At 37.2% G+C, this 26,569-nt stretch overlaps 1 protein-coding gene across 9 annotated transcripts in view; it reads left to right on the forward strand.

Moving 5' to 3' along the window:
• Positions 1-26,569, forward strand: part of EPHB1 (EPH receptor B1) — a 387,938-nt gene that overhangs the window by 142,552 nt on the left and 218,817 nt on the right. For all 9 annotated transcript variants that reach the window (XM_088132648.1, XM_088132652.1, XM_088132650.1 and 6 more), the window contains one exon: positions 10,844-11,525. In XM_088132648.1, the coding sequence (XP_087988774.1) occupies positions 10,844-11,525 (682 nt within the window). The remainder of the gene's footprint in view (positions 1-10,843; positions 11,526-26,569) is intronic.

A 26,569-nucleotide genomic window follows, 5' to 3' on the forward strand; every position in this document is an offset into this window, starting at 1 on the left:
TTAATTTTTAGTTCAGGTTCTGTGGGTAATACATTTTGAATGCATGGTTTTAACATCTAACTTTTCAGAAATCTTTCTGCAGTACTACTCTAGAGCTATGAGTGGTGGGTCCTTCTAGCTTGATGCTGCATTGGGCCCCCAAATTCATTCCCAGGACACCACTGAGTAATGGTATCTTCTCTGTGTATTCCCCCAATATTCAAGCAACCTTTATCTAGAAAAATTATATGGCTGCCCATTTTAAATACAACTCCTCAGTCCCACAAGGTGACATTGTTTAAGAGAGGAGGCCTGGAACATGCCCACTCTGTCAGATCTGGTAGAAAGGGCAGAAACCTTTGGAGAGAGGCAGTCCTGCAACTCAACTGGCCTTGTGCCATGCAGGACTTTAAAGATGATAGCCTACACTTTGAATTACACCTGGAAACTTACTGGAAGCCAATGGCTTACTCAATAATGGTTCCTTATGGGCAAACTTTGGAGAAAATAGAGCCTCTTGGTCCAAACGTTGGCACAGTTGGTGCAGAAGGCAAATCTGGGTAAAGTTTCCCCTGACATGGCTGCCATTTGTTCTTTGAGTCCAACTTTGACTGGGGAAGTGCAATTTCATCAAGAGTTAAAGATGAAAAATCGCCTTCTGGGGAAAAAATAGTGAACTGAAGATAGCTCCACGAAAAGTAGAGCCAATGACTGCAGCAGAAGAGCCAGCGATTAAACTGGCTCTTAATAATTCCTCTCCGGACAGGAGAGAGGACTTGAGGTTGCCCAGAAGTGCTCCAGACGGTTGCTCCTCATGAGGAGACCACAAGACAGTGGTGTCCAGCAGATTTAGAACTCTGTGAAATGAGGGAATAGCAATTTTGCTCAAACCATGCACCTTTGAAAAGACACTGGGTTTGCATACTTCCTTTTCTAATCACTTTCAGAAATTGTTTGTTAACTGCTTTTCAGCTATTAGGAACCTTTGGATTGACAAGTTTTACAACACTTTCAATCCATTGTGAAAGAAGTTTTAAATGCAAGATTAAGGACTTTTTTTTTTGGAATAAACAGCAAAAGAGTGATGAAAACTTTGATTTTAGAAAGTTGCAAACACACTAAGGGTCCAGATAAATTTGAAATAAGATTTTGGAATTATTATAAAGAATCCTTCCCATGGGAAAATGCTTTTGTTTTTATTTTTTTTAAAAAAACATAATAAGTTAGGACTTTAAAAATTGGACACTTGAGGGAACCAGAAGGAACTAAAGATTACAATTAAAGGAGAAGAACACTTAAATTTGACTTACGAATACAGAATGAAGCCAAATATTTTAACATGGACATATTGAAGGATATTTTTGAACAAAGGACTCAGAAGTTAATTTTAAGAGTGTCTGCCTCTATAGACAGACTGTGTTTAAAAGATGTTGTGAAAGAGGAGCAAGTTATATCTGACAAGATTGAGATTGATTTGAAAGTGGATTTAAAAATGACAGCCTACAAGAATGGTATGGAAAAAGATGTTACACTGGACATACAATAGAAGCAGGCTGATGTCTTAATAATTAAAAGGGATATTCAAATAACAAACCAAGAGAGTGACCTGGATAATTTTCCTATATTAGTTTTGCAAAAGAGGCTTGTTAAAGCTTTGAAGAATTTTGTGAGAACGGACAAAGAAAAAATGAAAAGAAATCAAGTTCTAGGACATTATTTGAAGGGATTAAAGATCAAGATTGTTAAAAGTAAAAGGAAGGAATGTAAAGTTGGTTTATTTGATCAAGGTTAAAATAGATATGTTGTTATCTCTGGCAACCCTTAATGGACTTTTGCTGACATCAGAACTGAATTTACAAGGTTTTAAGAATTTGTTTGTAGATAAGAGATGGGATATGGAAAGAAGAGACGATTTGTTGTATTTTAAGAGAAGGTGATAAGTTATTAACATTGTTTATCCTTGTGATGAAGGGGGAAGCCATTTCTTTACATATTTCTTTTCTTTTTCTTTACTATATACTTATTTTTTCTTTCTTTTCTATTTTTCTTTCCAGGGTTGAGTCATAATCTGTTCACAGCCTCACAGCCTCCAGGCATTGAGGACGCAACTTCCATAGCATTGCTTGTTTGGCTAGGGGTGGGAATATATAGCTGAGTATCATCACTATATTGATGGCAATTCAGCTGATCTCACCCAGTGGTTCCCTATAGATATTAAATAGGAGTGGAGGGAGAGGTAAGCCTGAGGCACCCCACATAACAGGAGTCTAGGAGTTTCTCCCCCTGTACCAGTACTAATTGGAACAGACATTAGATAAAGGAGGAGAACAAAACAATGCCCCCCCCCCCACTCACCCCACAAAGCCAATTGAGAAGGATAAGTTTATCACCTTTAAAGCCCTACATGGCACGGGTCCAGGTTACCTGAGGGACCATCTTACCCTTGCCACATCAACCCATCCCATCCAGTCAGGCAGAGAGGGCATGTTGCGGGTCCCATCAGCGAGAGAATGTTGACTGGCGCGGCCCAGGAGGAGAGCTTTCTCTGCCGTTGCCCCCACCCTTTGGAACATTCTCCCCCCAGAGGTGTGGCAGGCCCCTACCCTACCAGCTTTCTGGAAAAAATTGAAGACCTGGCTCTGCCAGCTTGCGTAGGGGCATAACAACTTTATGCAATCCTAGGGGTGGCTAACACCTCGATGACGCTTTCTGAGTGATTGCCAATTATTTTGGATCTTTTTATTTTTTATTTATTATTATAATTTTGTAATTTAAATTGATTTTAATTGTTTTGTAAACCACCCAGAGTCGTTCAATGAGATGGGCAGTGACAAATTAGATAAATAAATAAAAAATAAATAATTTATTTATTTATTAAAATATATCAAAAGATGTAGGAAGGCAAAGATGAATGCATCACCCCCATCTGAAATGCTCCTAAGGTCATTCACAAGCATGACTAATGCTGATTTGCTACTATAGCCCAACTTAAAACCTGATTGAAAAGAGTCCAGATGATTCATTTCTTCCAGGACCCCCTTGAGTTAATGGAAGCATCATACCAGAAGCACGTTGTCACACAAGCTCATCTCAAATTTCATCAAACTGCCCCTTTTCAGATTGGTCAGTCAAGCTCTCTTTTTCCAGCCCATATCCTTTGCCAGCAGCTGAAACTCTGTTGGGGCAGCAAATTTCACTGTTGTTATCTCTTGCTTGATAGTATTGTCAAGTTAGTTCTCAAACATGGCATGAAATTATTATAGTTATGCAAGCCTGGGCTGGGCTGGGCTGGGCTGGGCTGGGCTGGGCTGGGCTGGGCTGGATCACTAAGGAGATAGCCAGTTTGGCTGCCCCTTCAGTCACAAGGCTTATTCAGGAACCCATCCTGGACTAGTTAGTGAGGATGTTCTCTATTTCACTCTGAGAGAGGAAGGTAATAAAATTGATTGAGTTCCATCATAGTTGGTGTGGATCACTGGATGGTCTTTGTGCTTTAAATCATTCTCAAAAAATGCAAAATTCTATGGATTTTTCTGCCACTGGATATTTGTGTGACCTTTTTCCTTCTGTACTATCATAAACTTCTTCTAAGGTAGGAGGACAAACTGAAATCCAGAGCTATGTTAGTTCTGTCTTTAGTATAATCCTTATTTTATTTCAATGGGCCTTTATTTAATTTTCATTATATTTGAGATTTCACTTGGAAAATTGCAAGTCCCTTTATAAAGGTTTTATATATGAAAAGAGCTAACCAATTAATTATACTAACTTTTAAGAAAGTTCTGGCTCAAAATAAAAATGTAGAATTAAATGACCAACGAATTGAAAATTAACATAATTGGCTCTGAGCAATACCTCTCCATGCATTTAAAAAAGTTTTGTGTGAGGCAATGTTGATCTTCCAGCATAAATATCCAAAAAGCAGCCAACTCACCAGAGTTATACGTAAGATTACAAATCTATTATTCAAAATTCTTTTCTGCACGTATCAGTAAAAATATTCATCCAAAATATAAACTGTTTTTTATATTTTATGAATATAAAAAAGTAATATTCAGTGTCATTTTCACTTTGTTTTCAAAACTAAGTTAAGCTCCATTCAGTGGGATTTAGTCTCTAGAAAGTTTAGAATTTCAGCCTCAGGGAAAACAAAGCAGAGAATTATAAAATTGTGAATGCTGGGGAGAAAGTGGGTATGTTTTCTCTCACACATAATATAATTCAGGATCACACAGTGAAATTGACGGCCAGCCAGTTTTCTGTACTTTTATCCCAGCATAAAATAAATTCATGGATTGTCACCACAAGATATGGAAATAGCCATTAGTTTAATGAGGTAATCATACAAGATCTGTCTCTCTTTTAACATGCTGACTGGAAATTCTGGAAGCAGAAATCCCAACACATCTGGAAAGCTGAGGTAGACTCTGATCTTAAATAGTCTGATCTAGTCATCTCTTAATCAAAATCTCATAAACCAACAATGCGGCACTGGTGGTTCTTCATGAGCAATTTGCAAAGTAGGATCCTGGACCTCTGGTGACATCACTGCCTACTTCTAGCTTCCTGGGTCATCAAGTTGATTGTTGTTAGAAACAAGATGATGCTAACTGTTCATGTGATTCATCCACCATGGCTTTTCTTTTGTTTATACCTTGGAATCCAGGAAGTATCTGACCAGATGCTGAACTAAGTGGAGTCTTAATTGACATATCAGGATGGTTCTCATGGGTACTCAGATTTGACTGCACCAAATTTCCTATCTCCAGGAAAGATGTCTCCATTAGAAGCCTAGTACAGTTTTTAATATAATTTGATTGAAGCTTTCCTCATTTGTTATTTGCTTATCTATGGAGATAAAAATAGTGGATACATTTTAATAGCATCCTTCATTTACCTTGATACCTCTTCCTTAGTAGCATGTAAAGAAATAGTGTAGTGATAATGCAAACCAGTTGCAAAATGAGAGCTTTTTTGGGTGGCTATATATGTTTCCCTATATATAGTACAACTCTGCAGAGTATTCTCTGTTTCCTTCTTTTGACTGATGATAAAATACATATTTATTTAAACAAGTTTTTGCAGTGGTTAGAAAGAATGGCTTCATCACCGATGAACTTCTCAGAGAATGCAGCATAATGATATGGGTACACGCCTTTAAAACAGTTTTACACTATTAACACATACAAGCAGATATAACATCTTTTATTAGGATTATTATCCTTGCCCAGGAAAGAAGCAAACAGTTTAATTGGTGGCTACATGACAGTTTTCATTACTTTTCCTGTGGCTAATCATTTTGTACCAACACAATGAATTAGTGATTAGGAATACTGTTCTCACTTTTTAAGTGGACTAAAAAGAACTTAAGAATCTGCTGCCAGTGCTTCATACCAACTATAATGATTAGATATTCCCATTCCTCCTTTCCCAAGCAGTTTCATGAAGGTTAGACTACATAGATTTATTGCAGAGAATTAGAAAACCTTACATACAAGAATTTGTCTCACAACACAAAGGAACCCTGCCCTTTCTATATGTGAGTCCAACTGTTTGAATCTTGAGTCTTCCTCCCACCTTTTCAGGTCAATGCCTTCTGTACACTTTTTTTTTTATTTCTATAAAAATGGTTTTCTTTGTCATAACTAGATTTCCAACTCTTAAACGTGAGGCTTCAGACATATACATTCTACAGTGTATAATAATCCACACCCTTGTCACCACATTAACTTTAGTTTGTCTGTGTGATGGCATAGCACTACACTACACTACACAATTTTGCTTACATATGTAGTGCTTTCATCTCCATAAAAATATTAATATCCTTTTGATAACATACTGTGATGTAGCCGTTAATTCATGCTTCAGTGGTACTGAAACACCTTGGAATTATGCATCATATTCCTGACAGTATTTAAGGGCTTCTGTATAAAATTGCTGCCAACCCCCCATCCTACCCCATCCCCCAAATCCTGTAAACAAAAATTTGGATGGCTTGTAGATTGGGTTGCAATTCTCTAATACTGTTATAGGCCCAACACATTTTATTCCTACCTCTTAATTGTCACAATAGCCATCATTAAATTAATGACTGCTCATTAATTCACCTGCAAATTGTCATACTCTAACATTAGTTTTGATGGATGTGCTGGGGAACAATGCATAGAGTAAGTTCTATCATATTTTCCCTCTTCCTCAAATCACATGTGAATCACAGCTACATGTAATGTTTCCATGTTCCACATATGATTGCACAGATAATTTTACCCCCATTCACCTGTCAATACAATTATTATTTGTGGACTGTAATAAGAACAAGAAATGTGTGCTGCAGCACATTAGCAGATGGAGACAAGGAGGAGAAAATTCTTGAATTGCTGGCATGGTATTTAACAGATGTTATTTTCACTATTCTGTCTGAAGCTTGCTTGTTGTAGCTGAAAGGCCTTAAGGTATGAATTTTCCTCCAAAATACCATATTCTGAATGAAGTGGTATTGTATCTTTTTTCTTCTTCTTTGTTAAAATATGATGGGTAAAATCAATTTACTGATCCCTTCCGAGAGGCAGCAGTGTTAATCTGGTGCAGGTGAAATAAAGAGCTTTTTGACACCATAAAGACTGGGATATGTAGTTGCATAAACATTTATTGTTGCATGCAAAAGGTCTAAAAAATCATGAAATATAAGAGGCAGTAATAGTGATTTTGCAGTATTTCTTTACTGTGTCCAAATGTGTCCAAGATAAGAACCTAGTGGGATCTTCAAATTCAATTCAGTGACAATTTTATCGCTATCAATTTAGTATGAAATTTTACAACCTGCAATGACAAAGAAATTAAGAATTCTATTCAATGTTGAATTAAATACATCATAAAATCAGGTTGGGTGAAATATTTAGTTCAGCATTTTGCACAGAAGATCTATTTTTAAAATTCTTTTCTAAAGCTTTTGTGATTTTGAGATATCTTCAACAATCTGTCCAGGAAACTGCCTTCTTCTAAATAGTGGTTTCAATCAGATGGATTTCAGAAAGAGTTACAAAAAGCAATTTGAAGTTCTGACAAGATAAACTAAGTAAAGTCAAAGAAGCTGAGATCAGACCCACTAGACTAACTTCAAGATAGGGAGGTTCTGAAAAAGTGATGTTCAGGTTCTAATAAACAAAGTTGATGCAAATGAAAAAGAAAAAAAGTAGCACCTTGGATAGCACCATGCAATGTTCATGCTGGAAAGTCTAGAGCACAAGTTGTTTGGGGAACAGGACATAATTGTTCCCCAAATGACTTGAAAGCACTGTAGCACCATGAACAGACATGCTGCTTTGGCCCTGCAAGGCATATGTTATATTTGTATTCTGGTCTGAGGGTATGAACTAATCATGCAACGTATGGAAACTGAAAGAAAAAGCAGGAAGATCTAAGGGATACTTTTGCCCTCTCAAACTCACTACAGTAAGGAGCAAACATCTTCTTTTACAGGAGAAGCAGGAAAAAGATGCTTCCACAAAAAGTATCAGTTGTGGAAGGTTTTCAAGATGTTTAACTCAAAAGTTTATTGCAAAGATTTAAAATATGTATGGAAAAGGGCAACCTCGCTCCCTCCAAAAAGGTGAGAGGAACATTAAAAAGCATATAAATTTGATGTAAAGAAGGTGAATAAGGAGATTTTTAAATAATGTTGAGCCCTGTATAGCTGGGCAAGAAGCAAGCGCTATACAGACTTCAGTAGGGTATTTATAATACCAGGACACAATCTTGGATACTGGAAGAGGAATTTCCTACCGTTATTTATAGTGAGTTTTTTAAGGCAGCATTTCTTTGAACAATCTGAAATGCTTTTTCCCAGATTTCTGAGTTGCTACTTATGAGATAAGCTGCCGATGGATTCTTCTTCTATCTCTCAACTGTTTATGTCTACTTTCCCTTCTGTTACTTCCCCACCTCCCTCCAATTTCCCAAGAGTATCCAATAAAGATGAAATATGAAAGATGCAAGGCAGAAAAAAATGATGCATTTCTCCACACAACACACAGTTAAATTGTGGAATTTGCTGTCATATAGTGATTGCTACTAAATTGCATGGATGTAAAAGGAAATCAGATAAACATAAGGAGGAGATACCTCATAATATCTACCAGCATTCTGCAAAGCTTTGGATTAAAGTATTCTTTCCATGTGCCTGGATGAAGAAAAGCACCTCCCCACTTCTAAGTATGAGCATCTGTGCTGTTTGCTCAAGAAGAAGGTTTCTAAAACAAGGTGGCTGGTAGAGATAGATTGGTCCCACCTTGACATTCCTAATTGAAACACTTAGACAGGATTCATTGCCTCTGTGGTGCAAAGTGCTACACAGAGACAGTATTTTTTTTTTTACTGTAGCAATATGTCTTTCAATATGTGAGTGGGAAAGTGCTCTTATACAAGTTCCCTGCTTGTAGGCCTCTCATATTCATCTAGTAGTTGACCACTTTAGGAACAGTAAACATAGCTAGGCAGGCCTTTGGTCTCATCCAGGACTTTTATTCCGGGGTACTAAGGAGCAAGCACAACTTTAATTTGAATTGATTATGTGCCATCAAGTTGGTGTCAATTCTTAGTGATCACATAGATGTTTACATAACAGTCTGTCCCTAACTTGGTCCTTCAAGTTTTCCAATGGTGCAACCATCACCACTGTAACTGAGTTTATCCACCTTGCCACTGGTTGTCCTCTTCTTCTCTTTCCTTTCACCTTTCCCAGCATTAGAGTTTTCTCTAGGGAGCTAGGTATTTGCATAATGTGTCTGAAGTAGGATAATTTGAGCCTGGACATTTGTGCCTCAGGTGAGAACTCTGGGTTCACTTGTTTGATGATCCATTTGTTTGTTATCTTGGCTATCAATGGTATTCTCAGGAGTTTTCTCCAAGATCAGAGTTCAAAAGTGTCAATACTCTTTCTATGCTGGTTTTTCGAAGTCCAACTTTTGCTTCCATAGGGTGCCACAGGGAATACCATGGCTTGCACTGCTTGTACTATTCTGATATTTGTAGGTACAGACACATCATGGCATCTGAATATCTTTTCCAAGGCCTTCATGGCTGCTCTATCAAGCGCTAGTCTGCAGTGTATTTATTGACTGCTTCATCTTTACTGTTGACAGTTGATCCTAAAAGGCAATTCTAAAGCTAGTTGTTAAACCTGATGTCATTAATTTGGTCTTCTTTATATTTAATTTTAGTCCCATTTTTTTCACTGTGCTCCTTGACTTTTATAACTAAAGCTCAACTTTAATTTATAGAACAAAACCCCCTTTTAAAATACAAGACAGAGCACTACAGTGCAATAAATCTAAAATGTAATTTTAGGGAAAGAGACGAGAGGTTTGGTGGTAATCCTTACTTGAGAATAGGGGAATTAAAATATATATTTATTTTCCATGTGGGACTTTTATGGTATGAGGTTTGTCTGACACCAACATTAGTCGGCTTTAGATACCAAATTAGAACAGTTTTGGTCAGACATTTAAAAGTTTATAATACAAAGCTATATTGTCTATTCTGGAGGAAGTCCCTTTAAGTCCTATTAAGTTAGATAGGGCTTGCTCTAAGAAGACCTTTGGGGCATTTTAAAGATTATCCAAGGTAAGTCTTATTAAAATGAGTGGAAGTAACTCCCATGTAGAAACAACAAAAAATCTTCTGGCAACTAAGAAACTGAAACAGTTGATTCTTGGGATCTTTAAGGTGGCAGTAGACACTTAGTTGTTTTGGCTGCAAGAGATTATAAGGCTATCACTCTGGAAATTCTCTGGAAATTCTTGGGTATGGGTGCATAGGACTTTTCATTTATGATAAATAGATGCTACTGCTGTTTTCCTGAGTTTCACTACTATTGTTGCTCTAGTTCTATTTATATATTGTTAGAACCATGCATACTTCAGAAATGTTTCAGAAGAGGAGATTTGGAATAGACTGGAATGCAAGTACAGTGCCTCTTTAAAGCAGCTGGGTATTTTTTTAAGCTACTGAACAAGCCTAAAGAAACATGCAGTTGCTTTAATGAGTCATTTGTAGAATCGTATTTTCTTACTGAGATGTGACCTGCCTTAGGATCATGAAGCAGAACCATGAAGCATAAAGATTTGCAATAAATAAATTTAGTATGTAATTTTTTTCTGATTTAGAAGTACTATTTCTAGCTGATATCTCACTACAACTTTAAGATTCTTTTCTTTTACAAGTAAATCACAGACTAATTTTCAGAAAATTGCTTTAGACCATCTTGTTAATCATATTGAATTCAGCTCTAGCCTATTTTTTAAAATACACTGAGATTGCCAGTTCTTTTCAAGGTAAGTGTTCTCAGGAAACTGCTGAGCTTAAAGTGGCTCTGTCAATTAGAGGGTTAAAGAGGTCAGACTACCAGAGCAACAGAAATGAGTTGATTTTTATTAATTTTGTCAGAGGACCTTGTCAGAGATGATTTTGAGTTACATCAGCTTTAACAATAAATACTAAAAGTGTATTCACTTTGTGGGGCCACAGTGGCGCTCTCTCTCTCTCTCTCCCCCCCCCCCCGTGTATGCATACATTCATGCATACAGACTTTTTTTTTTTTTTTCTGTTAGTGTGGATAACTTCAGTTAACTTGTTTTGATTCTTGTTGGCTGATTCCAAGCTCATAAGCACTGGAATAGGCCCAGCATTAGCAATGCTGCACACATTTTCCAGACTGATTGTAGAGCATAAGTCTCCTCCAAGGCTGCATATCCCAGTTATCTTGTTGTAATTTATAATTCTCCAAGTTAAAGTGCCATCCCTGTGTTTCTTTCTTTTCATCCTGTTTAATTGCTTGATTTCCCCCTTTCTTATTTGTTCCATACAGTGGGAGGAAGTCAGTGGCTACGATGAGAACCTCAACACAATCCGTACTTATCAAGTTTGCAACGTCTTTGAACCCAACCAGAACAACTGGTTGCTTACCACCTTCATAAATCGACAAGGTGCACACCGTATTTATACAGAAATGCGCTTCACTGTACGGGACTGTAGCAGCCTTCCCAATGTTCCTGGTTCCTGTAAGGAAACTTTCAACCTATATTACTATGAAACAGACTCTGTTATTGCCACCAAGAAGTCAGCTTTCTGGACAGAAGCCCCCTACCTCAAGGTGGACACTATTGCTGCAGATGAGAGCTTCTCTCAGGTGGACTTTGGTGGCAGGTTAATGAAGGTGAACACAGAGGTGAGGAGCTTTGGGCCCCTCAATCGGAATGGCTTTTACCTTGCCTTTCAGGATTATGGGGCATGCATGTCGTTGCTGTCTGTAAGGGTCTTCTTTAAGAAATGCCCAAGCGTGGTGCAAAATTTTGCCATCTTCCCAGAGACTATGACAGGAGCAGAAAGCACCTCCTTAGTGATTGCACGAGGTACATGCATTCCCAATGCCGAGGAGGTGGATGTGCCTATTAAATTGTACTGCAATGGTGATGGGGAATGGATGGTTCCCATTGGCCGCTGTACTTGCAAGGCTGGATATGAGCCTGAGAACAATGTGGCCTGTAAAGGTAAGATGATGATTTGCTGTTGTCTGATGGCCATTGCCTTGTCAACTAAAGAACTGATCAGAAATCCTTGAAATTAAATAATGACCGAGAAACTTTTAAAGGGCTCACCCATGGTAGAATAATATTAGCAACATGTTGTTAAGGCCAACATCATTGTGAATATCTAAGCAATTGCAAATTGGCATACCTTTCTTCATTTCTGATAACTGTAGGTCTGAAATGAGTCCTCTCAATACCTGCTTTTCTTACAATAAGGATTGCTAAGGTAGACTTTATCTGCCCCAAGCTAAAGAAGGCAGAAGTGACATAATACTAGGGCACAATAGATATATATTGATCAGTGGCAGTCACTTCCTTGAAGTCATTTTTTATTTTTTTAAAAAAATAGCCCTTTGTCCTTGTAGATAACTATAGTATAAAAATACAGTTTAAAAGTTATAGAACAAAATCCAATGGAAAAGAGAAAATAGATTGGAACTGGGAAAAAAACATATAAAATTAAAGTGCCTAGGGAAACACAATTGTTATGAGCTGTTGCCACAACAACAGCAATGTTAGCGTTAGTCATACTTTCTTAGGAAGGTGATCCACAATCTGAGTGCCAGAATGGAGAAAGCTCTCCCATTCCCTTTCTCTCCTTTGTTGATGAACTTCAGTCAGGCTGATATAGGTACAAGCACTTCTGCATATATTTTGCTTCCTTTCTTCCTCCTCCAGGTGCTGAAGATGATACTTGTGCATTGTTCAGAACAGAACCACCTAGTCATATCTTACACCAATCCTAAAGTTTGTGTTGTGATTATCTATCACAGCTTTCCCCTTCCTACCCCCAATGTTCCAGTCTGAGATTAATAGGACAATGATTCCCACCATCCATAGTCATGCTACCTTGGACTGATAAGAACTACAGTGCAATGCATTAAATGGGGGAAGACTGATTTAGATGAAACAAACAACTTCTGTGTTGTTGGATGAATTAAAATGTAGCCGGGAATCTTTAGTACTCTAGATCTGTTGCCTCATTTGCCAGCTAACAATTTTCCATATAAGTCTAATGATGCTACACCCTTTTAAAAAACATCTGGTCAGTAAATGCTTTCATGGGGGACCAGCTTTCTGATCACCAATATTTAAGAAAGGCAAATAGTGGCATGTATAAATATGTGACAAATATCTGACATTTTTGTGATATGTGAAGAGAGTTGTGTCAGGAAATAACCTGGCGTGCTGGCCATTCTGTAAATAGCTATTTTCCTTTCTTACTCAGTAAAGAGAGAAAAAGATCTTTTCTTTTCTCTAAATCTGGAGCCCAGCCGCTAGTTTGGCTATGAACCCCTCATTATAGAAAAGATGTATTTTAATGAAACTTAAATTAATGAGGCTGTCTTACTGTTTTAATTGAGCTGGGTTTTGCCCCTTTGTGTGAAGGAGCCAGATAATTCATTTCTCTAAGCCAAAGAATTATCAGAGATGGGAACCATAGAAAGATAGACTGTAATGGAAATCCATGCCCTTTTCTGTTTCTCCATTGGTGGGTTGGTAATGAAGGTGTGGACATGATTAAGCAGAGACTGCACTTTGTGGGTGGAGTATGGGGATCAGCATGATTCAGTCAGTCTTCTGTAGGTGTAAAACCACATACTGGGAATTGTTCATTGTGAAAGGAGAACTGTGCTGTATGTCATAATGTCATATCTATAAATGGATGAGCAGTCAGTCACTGGCTAGGTGCCTAACCCAATCTAGTCTGAATACTCATTTTTCATAATATATGTAGTATTTGTATGTGAAAAGCTGAGAGAAAGGCCTGCAAATGTTTACTAAATACTTCCAGTTGCAAAAGATGTATATTATATGCAACACACTGTGTAAAAAGTTACTTGACCTTATATTCTTATTCACACTTTAAAATTATCTCCCAAATAACATCCTGCCAACAAAATCTAATAATAGAAAATATATTACTTGGCTTCTAAAGAATGCTTAGCTGCTTGTGTGTTTTATTTTTCAGATGAAAACAGTATCTAAGGAAAATAATACAAATGTGTAATGCTTTGGACTTGATTCCAAAAAAGTAGTTCAGACTGTGTGGGATATGAATGTAGCGTCTGTCTGCAACTCTTTAAAACAGCCACACCATTTCCTAGGATCACATGGCAGCTACAGAGGCAGCTATGCAATCTTGGGGGAAGATGTGGGTGCTTTAAAGAGTTGCAGACAGGTGTTACAGTTTCTCTTCTGTGCACTCCAGAAAAACCTTTGCAAATTATTTCCAAAGCTCTGCATAAACTGGTTTTCAACTTACACATCATCCTTCTCCAGCCTTGAGATGGGTTAAGATACGTTCCCTTAAACTGGATTTGCAATGCTAGCTGAAAATGCCAAAGATTTATTCCAACATATCTGGAAGGCATATCAATCTGCAGTTGATCTACGACTGAACAGAAAATGAAGGCTATTCATACTGCAGAAGCTCTAACTGTTTATTGGATTTAATCAGACGAGTGATGTGGTCTCCTGCAAGTTACTGTGCATTGAAATAAAAACAGTAAAATAACAGGTGATGGTTCTTCATATATCACTGGAAAAGTATCACAGCTATAAAAAGGCATTAAAATGTAATTGATGGCCATTATCATGCCCACCATCTAGTGGCTTCATGAGCAGGTGCTGAAATAAATTGAAACCAAATTACAACATAGAAAGATTAAATATGAATAATGTGAGAAGGAAAGATGATAGAAGAGAAAATGGAATAGAAGGATTTTATGCCTCTCCAAGAAGTTTCCGCAGCGACAGGCAGTGCTACCCACCAGTTGTGGTTATGCACAACTTCCATAACCCTTTGTGATTAACCATGCTGATTCAATTGATGAGAATTAAAGTTCCCATCAGTGTTTTTGTTGTTTCTGTTTGTTTTGTTTTAAAAAATATGGACTTCAGTGAGTTTTTGTAGATCCAAAATGGAGCACTCAGGGTCAGTTAAAGCCTATTTCACTAGAAAGTCTTAAATGACAGCTGTTTTTATTTTGATACTAGAATTACCTAGGTAGAAACATAAACATTGTTTCTTGAAAAAGATTACACTATTTTCCAGGGGATAATCTTGCAGTCTAAAGTCTGTGCTAGTCATATATATGCCGACTATGTAACATAGCTTATATCTCATCACTGTAATTAAACTATGGAAGTTGTTTTGCATAATAAAACAGAGACATTCAGACTCTCTACATAAGGTTTGGTATATCTGGAATAGATTTTGAAATATCTTTAAGGATTAGTGTTAAACAAATGTTTATTTGAAAGGGACCACCAAGATCTGCTCATATATTGCATAAAAAGGGAAGTCTTCCCATATCAGTACATGCCCTGCTGAAGGCTACAATAATTCCCCCATATTGTATGTGTTCTGGAATGTAAACTTTCAACTTTTGCAAAAACTACAAAAAAGTTAATTATGAGGTATTCTTCAGTTCCCCATGGAAGGATTCTGTACTGCTTTCTCATTTTTAACCTAACTTTTCTATATGTTTGTGCTCATAACATGATAAAATGCTTAGCTAATTCTGGTAGATATTCCAGCTTTTCATATGCAGAGGTACAAAAAAAGAATGTAGCTGTGTGGGACCATAATTTATTTAAGATTTCTAGATACGTTTCCAGAGGAAAAGCTAACAGGTGATGAAGATCACATAAGTTGGCCTTTCTCAACCCATGTTGCATGATTGCTCCCATAATCTCCTAATAAGCACAGCCAGTTGGTTCACTGGAAAAGGATTGTGGGAATTGAAATCCAAAAACAACTGAACACATCAGGTTGGAAGTCAACTTTTCAACTGCTAATGATGAGAGAATTGGGAATGGTATCTGTTTTATTGTGTGAACGAAAGGGATCTGGTATTCTGAAGGTAGAGTGGAACCCATTTCCCTATAATGGATGATGATCAGCATTCTGGCAGGACCAGAAAGGGAAACTGATAGACAAAGCACTGCTGATGTAACTCATCATGTCAGTATGTGTTTTATTAACATGATGCTCCATTGATGATGTATTTTCTTTGACCATTCTTTTCATTTCCCATTGCATTAAATGTTTCAGATAGCAGAACTAATGTCTGATATTGTGAGTTAACTTACAGTTGGTTCATATCTCTTTGGAATAGGACCTAACACCTATAGAATAGAACTTCACCTTTGCTTGTGAAGACTTTGTATATCTCTTCCTGTAGCCCAAGTGTGAATACTTAATTCTTCTGTCAATTTATTTTATTCTTGCTCTTCTTTGACTGCCATTATATTCCCATTCCTTGTTTTCTCACAGCTTGCAAATGTGTAATTGTAAAATGCTCACAATGCCCCAGAATAAAATAGATTAGTGAGGCAAGAAATAGCATTGGAGCTAAGCAGAGAAAACACTGGGACTTGGGTGATCAGAGGAATAGTCATGGGATGGGTGAGAGCTTTGTTATTTGATTGTTTTACTTTGTTCAGTTTTTAAATAAGAAATTTGCCATAAGTCACACACTAGGCTTACACATGTTTTTTTGTTTTCCAGTAGGTCACTCATCTTTAACAGGCATGTGCTAGGCAGGTCCAAGTCGGTCTTCTATCAGAGATGGCATTTGGTGAAGTAGCAAGTGGAGTGATTTTAAGTAACATCTACTGAATTTGGCCACCTGTATATAGGTGAGATTTTAGTTTTAGATGAAACCACATATTTCTTCATGAGTGGAGTAGGGAGGAAAGCAAGATGAAAGCTTGTCAGCCCTTTGAGTAAGCCAGCTCAAGAAATAGCCATGGCAGGGATTCTTGGAATGTTCATTATTGTAGTAAGGCAGAATAAAAGAATCTTGAAAGCTTGTCCAAAACCTCCCTGGTCCTTTTTAAGGACTATAAAGTCAAGGCAGGGCTGTTCTGAGTCTCCTTCTTACAATTCTGTTTTCCCAGGTCTGACTAACCATTTCCTCTCTCTCTCTTTCTTCTTATTACCAGACCTAAATTCCTCCACAATGCATAAACATGAGAGAAGGCAAAACAGACAATGGTATCTATTCTTTGATGGTGGGTATAGTTTTGCTCATAGTTATGGTAACATTTGAGGCTCATGAGAACATGACCTCAGATACCCTTAAAAATACACCCAGCCTGAAACCATGAGCACAATGTTGTTTGGATTTACTCCTTGAACAGTTTTGGTCTTACTTCTTTTTGTTTGTATTCATTAATCTGATTTATATGCCACTTTCATTTATACACACACACACACACACACACACTACATGAATATATTTATGGATCTTAAAATGTTTATTGTTAAAAAAGATTATATTACTGAAGTCTAGTTTTCTAATAAATGATGGATCTAGTTAGTTGGGTTCTTTTTTTAATAGTAATTTTATTAAAAATTACAATTAAAAAGATAAAAACTGATACAAACTAAAAAAAAAAGAATAAAGAAAATAGTGCAGAAAAGAAAAAAAAGAAAAGAAAAGAAAGAAAAAATAAGAATATAGTAAAGAAAAATAAAAGGAATAAGTAAAGAAATGACTTCCTCCTTCATCACAAGGATAAACAATTTTAGTAACTTATCACCTTCTCTTAAAATACAACAAATCATATCTTCTTTCCATATCCCTTCTCTTATCTATAAACAAATTCTTAAAAAACATCATCATTTCAGTCCTGATCAGCAAAAATCCATTAAGGGTTACCAGAGATAACAAGATATCTATTTTAACCTTGATCAAATAAACCAACTTTACATTCCTTCCTTTTACTTTTAACAATCTTGATCTTTAATCCCTTCAAATAATGTCCTAGAACTTGATTTCTTTTCATTTTTTCTTTGTCCGTTCTCACAAAATTCTTCAAAACTTTAACAAGCCTCTTTTGCAAAACTAATATAGGAAAATTACCCAGGTCACTCTCTTGGTTTGTTATTTGAATATCCCTTTTAATTATTAAGGCATCAGCCTGCTTCTATTGTATGTCCAGTGTAACATCTTTTTCCATACCATTCTTGTAGGTTGTCATTTTTAAATCCACTTTCAAATCAGTCTCAATCTGGTCAGATATAACTTGTTCCTCTTTCATAACATCTTTTAAACACAGTCTATCTATAGAGGCGGACACTCTTAAAATTAACATCTGAGTCCATTGTTCAAAAATATCCTTCAATATGTCCATGTTAAAATATTTGGTTTCATTCTGTATTAGTAAATCAAATTTAAGTGTTCTTCTTTAATTGTAATCTTTAGTTCCTTCTGGTTCTCTCTAGCATCCAACCTTCAAATTCTCATCCCATCATTTTTTTTTTTTTTTTTTAAAGAGAATTGAAAACCAAAGCATTTCCACACTGGAAGGATTCTTACAATTAATTTCAAAATCTTATTTCAATTTTTTCTGGACCCTCAGTGTGTTTGTAACTGTCCAAAATCAAAGTTTTAATCACCCTTTTGCTGTTTATTCCAAAGGAAAAAAAATTAAGTCCTTAAATTTATATTTAAAGCTTCTTTCACTAAGGGCTAAAGGAAACTCATCTGGTGCTGTAAAACATGTCGATCCAAAGGTTCTTAATAGCTGGAAAGCAGTTAACAAGCAATATCCAAAAGTGATTAGAAAAGGAAGTATGTGAATCCAGTGTCCCTTTTGAAGGTGCTGACCCTGATTTCAGCAAGATGGTTTTTCCCTCATCTAGACCCACCGGAGTCTACTGTCTTGTGGTCTCCTCATGAGGAGCAACTGTCTGGAGCACTTATGGGTGATATCAAGTCCTCTCCTTCTCCAGAGAGGAATTATGAAGAGCTGGTCTACTCGTCGGCTCTTCATTCTGCCACGGTCGGCTCCAGTTTTAGTGGAGCTGTTTTCAGTTTGCCATTTCTTCCCCAGAAGTCCAATTTATATCCCACTTTCCTAAGGTGGGAAAATGCCATCTATAAGGTAGGTTGACCTGACACAGAGTAACTAGTCTAAAGTCATCCAGTGAGCTTCCATGGCCAAGGCTGGACTTGAACCTGGGTCTCCCTGTTTATAGACCAGTTTCTTTGCCACTGTACCACACTGGGTTTCCTAAGGCCTGACTGTTTATTAGCACTAAAGTACAGGGACTGTGGCAAAGAAAGGGAGAAGAAAATCAAACAGCAGATGATTCTTTCGAAGAAGGCCAAGCAACAGCTGCCACATAAACACAAATTCTCCGAAGTAAGGTTTGTGATTTCCTGGCTTCAAAGGATTGTGTGGGATTGCTCTGGCTGGCTGGTCTTCTTTCATCTTTCTCATTATTTCTTGAGCAAAGCTGCAGGAATCAGAACAAGCCTTGATGGGTTCTGATTTAACTGGAACTCTGGGAACAACACTCTGATTCTTTCTTTTAATTGGAACTTTCCTCTCTCTTATTTTGGGCCTTGCCATGCATGCTGTCAATTTGATACCGCCTGCTGGAATCCTCACAGGGAGTTGGATGTATAAATATGGAAATTATGTGATTTCTTCTCTTCTGTCACTGCTTTCTGAATTTATATTAACATTGCTCATTTTTTTTTATGCCTCATGGCTTTATTACACTTTCCCTCTTTGAAATAACATTCATTTGAAAGAGTTTAGTCCAAAGCGAAGTGAATTTTGGTGCATTCAATCTGGTGACAGCCAGACAGCTTTTGTATGGATCTCATGATGAGTTTGGTAATTAATAAAAATTAAATTCCCAAAGAGATGATTATGCTATCAAAATGTAGTGTTCAGATTTACCAGATTTACCATTTAAAAACTTGTCATGGTTAGCTGTGCAGTCTTTTATTACTATAGTACTTGCATAAACTATTATAAAGTCATAAACAGTGTCACCCTGCAAAAAAAGATCCATTTAAGATTTCATTTTTTATAACTTGTCTCTGGATTTTGTAGATATTTCAGAAAATATGACTTAGTAGCTGCAATGTGTCCTATAAATTGCATTAATATTTTGAAGGTTTAAGTGTCTGAATTTTGATAAATTGATAGTGGCCGGTAACAGAATTTTCAAAGAATGACTTTCTCCTTCTAATAAGCAGCAGAGTTTCTGGGCTAAATCTCCACAAATCATATTTCAGAAATTATAATTGCAATTTAATGTCACAATAGGGTGTTGTGTGTGCGCGTGCTTTTGTGTACATCTGTTTATAAAACCTACTTGCAGTATGATATTCAGTCACTAGAGGTCTCTATGCACTCTACAGAGTTAAATAGAGGGTGTGTCCTTTGTAGACAAAGGAGAAAAAGACATAGCCCGAGGTGTTGAAATCTTTCCTGTTTACACGTAAAACTAATGACAGAGACTCCTATGGCTTATAAAATGATTAGTCAAAGACTTGAACAAACTTGTGAATCAAAGCTTTAAATTAACAGAAGAGCGGCAATTTGTATTTCCTTTTAATAAAAAAGCAAAAGACATCATCCCGTATATTTAATTACCACAATCGTTGTGCTAAACAAGTATGATTCTTTCTCTCACACACATTTCCAAGTCCCTCCAGTCTCCAGAGGGAACAAGGCGAGGCATGAAAGTATAATCCTCTTAAAGGATTCATTTGTGTTTCTCAAAGAAGGCTAAGGGTGTTAGAACTGACAGAAGGGCACTTCTCCAGGTCCTCCTTGCCTTTTCTTCCATCTGTCCACATTTATCCCATGTCAGTGACCACGTGGCCTTGGAAGACAACTCACAGCCATGCAGTTACCCCTTCGTGCATTTCTGAGCAAAGGTAATGATATTTTTACCAGTTTGATTCACGGTAAAAGGTTTTGTTTTGTTTTGTTTTTTTTAAATAAAATAGAGGAACAAAAAGGTCAAATTATTCCAATTACTACTTTTCACATAGCGTTTACATGTTATATGCCATTTATCCAGTGCTTTCCCCTCCCCATGCAGATGGTTTGCTTGCCTATAGTCACCACTTTAATGTAACACACAACAATGAAAGAGATTTTGAATTTTAAAAGATGCCTAAAAGTGGCTAGCTGGTTGGTGTGATGGAAATACATTTTTAAACCATTTACATTATTTTTCAAGAGCTTATTTATAGTGTCCAAAAGAGAAACAGTATATACATTCATCCAAATAATTTTATTTTACCCCTCTCCTGCCTAACCTACAGGATATGAGATATAGTAACTTTGCTAATAAAAAAACAAAAAAATAGAAAGGAGCCATGTTGGTCCTCGACCAAAACAACTTCCCTGTGAAATTGACCGTAAGGCAATAATAATGCTGGAACCACGAAAAGCCACAAAATATTGTGCAGTTTTGAGTTCTCTGTAACTTTCTATCAGGCTGGATACTACAAAAATCTGGGGACTAGAGGAAATAAAAGATAAAATGAATGAAAATATAAAACTAGCTGTTGAGTACCCTTAACTGAATCAGTTCAAGCCTTATTGGTGCTATAGCTTTGGGATGCAACATCCTTTGGCCTGGAACCCACCGTTTATTTTTGTGTCTTGCCTTCAGATTGAAATAGGACATGGTGAGTGATATGATGACTGCAGGGGCAGAGCCAACATTTTTGTTATGGGGGGAGAGTTTTTCAGGATTTTAAGAATAGAATCCCATTTTGCATCAATCTCCTTTAAACTCTTCCCAAACCCAGGAAAATTAAGCTTGAATCCTCAAGCTTTTTAAGTGATGTAACAGTGCCTCTGCAAGGCATAAAGGACCCTTAAACCCCCTCTCACACCTCCACCTCCCCATGAAAAATGGACTGAAAACCTTTGACCCTGCCCACTCTAGGGGAGACTCTAGGAGTTGATACTAGGAAGCTTGAGTCATTTCTTCATTTTTCAAATTTGTAACTTGATACTTCCGGCAAAGTGAGCCAAAAGTAGTCATCCAGATTAGTAATCCAGTCCTATATCTGTTCCTCAGTGATGTGTCTTGTCAGGCAGAGAGCAAAAGTAAAGAGAAAACGTACCAGTCTTTATAACTGCAATGCTATTTATTACTTTTGGATTACTTATTTACTAGGTAAAAAAACAAATTCAGGGAAGAGGACCCTATTCCTTTTCTGAATTCTTTTGATACAAATGGACAAAAAACATGGTTGCTATTGGCACATATGCAATCCCGCATTCAGAGATCTATAACAGCAGAGATATTTTCTGACTTTTTAAAGTAGCTGACATTATTCAGTAACAAATATTTATTTGTAATTATTTGGCAATCATTTTTTAATGTATACATTTATTATACAGCATTATGGATTACTTTATACAGAAATTATATGGCTGGTGTGGGTAAACCTTTGGTACTTGATGGTGATACCCAACATTTTTAGGATAAAAAATTGCTATAATGGGTGGGGCATTTTTTTAGGGTGGGGAGTGTCTTTGTATTCTGGAGTGGTTACAAGGTTTTTCTTTGTTTCTTAAACTTTGTGAAGCCTAGTAGTTCTGATATGTCTTCTGTCTGAAACAGTTGGGAAACCATACCACTGATTTTTAGTAATTGTGGTCAAGGAAGGCTGTCAGGTTCAGAAGTTTTGAAATGAAACAAGGAGAGAGCACTACCCAGGTGTCTTTTGTAGCCTGCAAACAATATTGAGTAAGGTTCCAAGCTGTGTTTTCAGTGAAGTACTGTATGGTGCCCTCTCTACTCTGACCTTTTAGCAGTTACTATCTGGTTACAGCATTAATCATAAGCACTAAAGTAAAAAAAAAAAAAAAAAGCAAAAATGGGATATGTGGGTCCATGATAGCTTTATGGCCAAATCCCAAGTGATCATATTAAACATTTGGGGTGCAAGAACAACAATAATAGCATCAAAAAGATTGCACCAATAGAAGGGGGTTCTTGGACAGCCAAAGCTAAGATCCCCACAGAAAAGCGGAGTACCCTTTAAACATCTGCTCATATTGGCATGCTGGCCTTGTTCTCATGAATTGTGCTTCATGCTTAATTTTGTCAGAAATGAATCAGAAGGACTCACAGCTTGGGCCATGAATCCTTATCCTGTTGGCAGGGGTGATGGTAAGATTCAGCAGTTACAGCAGATGGGTCACACCTTGAATAGTTTGCCAGCCAAGAGATTTAATAGATGAATGGAGGGGGTAAACCATGCACAAATGAAAATTTGTTTCCTTCTTTAATTCAGGCTGGTGGTAGGAAAACAGTTTTAACAACAACCCTTTGAGGACAAAATCTGAAAAGCTGCAATACCTTCTTTTCTTCCTTCACATAAGCTCCTCATGTTGTGATATTATTGAACAAGGATTCCCTCCCCTCCTTTTTTCTTTTTATCTTAGCTTTAGGATTGCCTGCAGTGCAAAAAAGTTTAGTAAAGAGAACCATAATTGATGACTTTCAATATTGCAAAAGCTATGCTGGAAAAAAATAACTTAATTGATAATTTAATACGATATACACTGATCAAACTGCTTTCCCCTTTGAACAAATTATATATTATTTGTTCCAATTTATAGTCAATATGGAGCCTGGGAATATGAAATTGTAACATTTGTGTGTGCTGAAATAGATTTTCACCTTGGTATTATTAGCATTCTAAAGTATTGTAGTGGGCATTTTCTTTCTTTTGACTAAATTGAAAACATCCATAATTTCACCATGGCCATGTAGATTCTCTCTAAAACAGCAGACTTCAAACTTTATACAGCAAGTTGTCTAGTGATTATAAAATCAGTATCCATAACAGTTTCTTTGAACCTGGGTGTCTACCAGATGTTAGATCTCAACTTCTATAATTCCTAGCTAGCACAGAGAATTAGGGGCTAGGCTGTAGGATTATTGGAGTTGAACATATCTTTAAAGAACCAGGATTGAGAAATTGTCTAATTCTTGGAAGGAGAGATTGAATGAAAAGAATATATGAGCATTTATATAGAAAAATTACAAGATGCCTTTTTTAAAACACACACACACACACAAACATTTTGACTTGCTGACTACTTTGCAGAGACAGGATGTAACTTAAGTTATATAAGTCAATTTAAGTGCTTCATGGATTGGTTTTGGATAGGTTTCTCCCCATCCTACCTTACCTCTTGTCAATTTGGTTTTGGCTTTGGTCTTAGCTTACTAAACCTGCTTGGAAACAATGATGACTGGAAACAGGAGAATTTCATATAAAGTCCTGTGCTATCATGATGCATTATCGATGCTCTTGAGTATTTGCAATTTGGCTGTGTTTGATTGAACTTGCTGTACAGTATATCATGGTAGGCCATTTCTTAAATGTATGAACCAACATAATTTATATTTCAAAACTAGAATACAGTAATGCTTCAAATGTTGCAATATAACCCTAAAAATGCATAGAAAATGCACAGAGTAGAAAATAGGGTACCAAAATGCATACACTAGGAAAAGGTGTCTGTGAAAAAGAATATATTAGGGGAAAATATACAGTACAGTATATGTTGGGGAAAATTGCATGAAAAGATTTATATCAATGTATGCTAACACAGATCCAGATTTTCATGTAGACTACAGAAAACATTTGCAAAATGCAGAAGTATCATGAAATGAGCTCATACTTTAAAAAAGGCAAATAATATTGAAAGACAAGATCATTCCAACTTTACTTGTGACACCCCATTACATCATACCCAGCACTAGATGTTAGATCACTTTGGATTATCTATGGAAAAACAATGAAACATTGAATTAGTTCTTTTAATAAAGCTACATTCAGGTAGAAAACTGGATTTACATCTATACAGATCAGGGAAGTGGGCATTAAAGCAATAAATTCACATTTGGTGAAACATATTGAAATAGAATATAGTTGTACTGAGCTCTGTTAATGTAAAAAGGAATGGTTTAAGGAAAAAGGAAGACAGATGCTCTGTGCCTGTGTGTTTGGGGAGTCTATTTATTTACCCTTCTTCAGGTATGAACTCATAATATCATACCATACATACATCATATAACATTATACATAGCATTCTTGAATCTGCATCTCTCCATTAGTCTCTGCATGGCAGCACTAATGTACTGTTATGCAATGTGGGAGCTGCAGAAAAGTATGCTAGCTTAAAGAAGATCTGATTGTACTTCCAATTCCTATTCTATCTTGGCAGTACAAAAGTGGAGGGAGGAGAAAGATGGGATGGGAAAGTGGGTCTTCTGCTTCTCAGTTCTTTAATCCCACCAAGCAATTGCTCCATGGCATCAGGAGACTGGCACTAAGGAACTGTTCTCAGTTGTGGTTCTTCCCCCTCTCCTACCCCCTATGTCAAAAAAGTGGGGAAAGAGAAAAGACCCTTACCCTTCCATTTCTCTTGTCAGGCAAGAGTGTTTCTCCCTTTCTTTACTCCATATGATGGATGAGTTTCATGGGTTGTGTCTTACTTTGCAATTAATTACTTTAGAAATACGTGTGCTATGTGAATGTGCACTACTACACTTCACACACGAGGGCTGCTAGTGGTGTTTTGGTTATACAGATCTTCTAAGGAATGCTTTCTTTCAGCAAAATTTCAGGCAAAGCACTCCCTCAGAATTGCTTTGTGCAGTAATGTGGTTACCTTGCATCTTGCTCTTCTTCACAGCCCCTCATAAGTTTCTGCTGCTGGAGAAGATGCTGGTCAGTCTCCTCTGGACCAACTTTGAAAAGCCTTGGGAGGCCCCACAGAGAATGTGTCAGCACCACTTGCCTCAAGCTATAGCAAGCAGTGCTGAAGGATGTGTCATTTGTCATTTGCCTTCTTTGGCCCTGCTCATCCTAAGCGTTGGTGAACCCTTGTCCAAAGAGGGGGGACCACTTACCTTGCCTTTCAGTGGTGAGTTGTAAGGGAGAGCACATAACCCCACCTTCTCTTTGTCTTCATCAATGCCTCTCCTCAAAGCCAATGCTTTCCTGGCTTTGGCAAGTGACAGGAGGCAGGCAGAAGCTTTAAGACAAAGCAAATGCTTCACGGAAGCAAATCTTGCTTCAATCCTGACAGAAAGAAGCAAACTGGCTCCTCTGATGTGAATCTCTTCATGAAAGAACATCATGGTTACCTTGTACCAGCCTATTATGTAAATGCAAAGACTGCTATGCTTGATTTGTTTATTTGTTGAGCACCTGGGAAAGGTGCTAATGGACAGAAATGTTAAACAGATTAGGTCTTTTGTCCTGCTAATGTATTGGCTTACCACCTTAGGGTTTATTTAAAGAATTCTATGTTAAAGTAGGGGGGGGGTGCTTTTCTGGTAAGATCCTAAACTAATATAAACTGATTTTTCAGTTGATGAGATCAAAGTTACATTTTCATTGTTTCCTTTGGGAATTTCTTTTAAACATATTCAAAAGGGTCATAAAATTATTCCTTAGGTACTTTTTCCCCTGCAAGCTGGTTGATGGATAATAGTCAGCATGGATTGCTCCACTCTTGTGTCCATGGGATGAAACAGAAGTTTGCAGGGTGCTTGTTCCAAGGCCCCATTGTTGCTTATGGCTGAAACATAGAAATATTTTGAGTTTTGTTTGGACAGAGGCTGCAAGACATGAGCAATTTCTAGTTTTCCATTTGGTGTGCATCCCTCCTTTCCAGTTTGTACATAAAACCTGACTGCTAGCTTGCTGTTTCCTTGGTTCATTTTTCAGCAAGGACAACTGACTTCGGAGAGTTGGATCATAGTCAGTGCCATTTGCTCTCTTTATAGCAGGATCATTCAACCATAGTTCTCTTCCATTGTAACTGATGAAACTGTGGAGAATTCATCACAATAGCATTTATTTCTTTTCTCTCGCTTGTTAGAAAGAAATCTTACCAGGATCGTTTCTGAGCCGGGAATAAAATATGCAGGCAGATGCTTGAATTAGAGGTGAGATTTATTTCCGAGAGCACAACATACAGAGTCAGCTGTCAGAGGCGGCTGCACCAAGTCCTCCCCAGAAGCCCTTTATATGGAGAAATCTTGCTTTTATTCCTCGAAAGTTTGCAGAAGGAATTCCAAGGAAGTGCACTTAGCCGGCATTCGGAGAGGGAGCGCTCTGCAGTCAGGCACCCTGCGGAGTCGCGGTTTCTGCTTGTTTAGCATTGCTGATTGAAACAGTAATCTCTTTCAGGGA

The sequence above is a fragment of the Python bivittatus genome, unplaced genomic scaffold (genome assembly GCF_059951505.1).
Source record: "Python bivittatus isolate LINGU-HERP-01145 unplaced genomic scaffold, Pbiv_v1 ctg000980_np1212, whole genome shotgun sequence".
Classification (NCBI taxonomy): Eukaryota; Metazoa; Chordata; class Lepidosauria; order Squamata; family Pythonidae; genus Python; species Python bivittatus.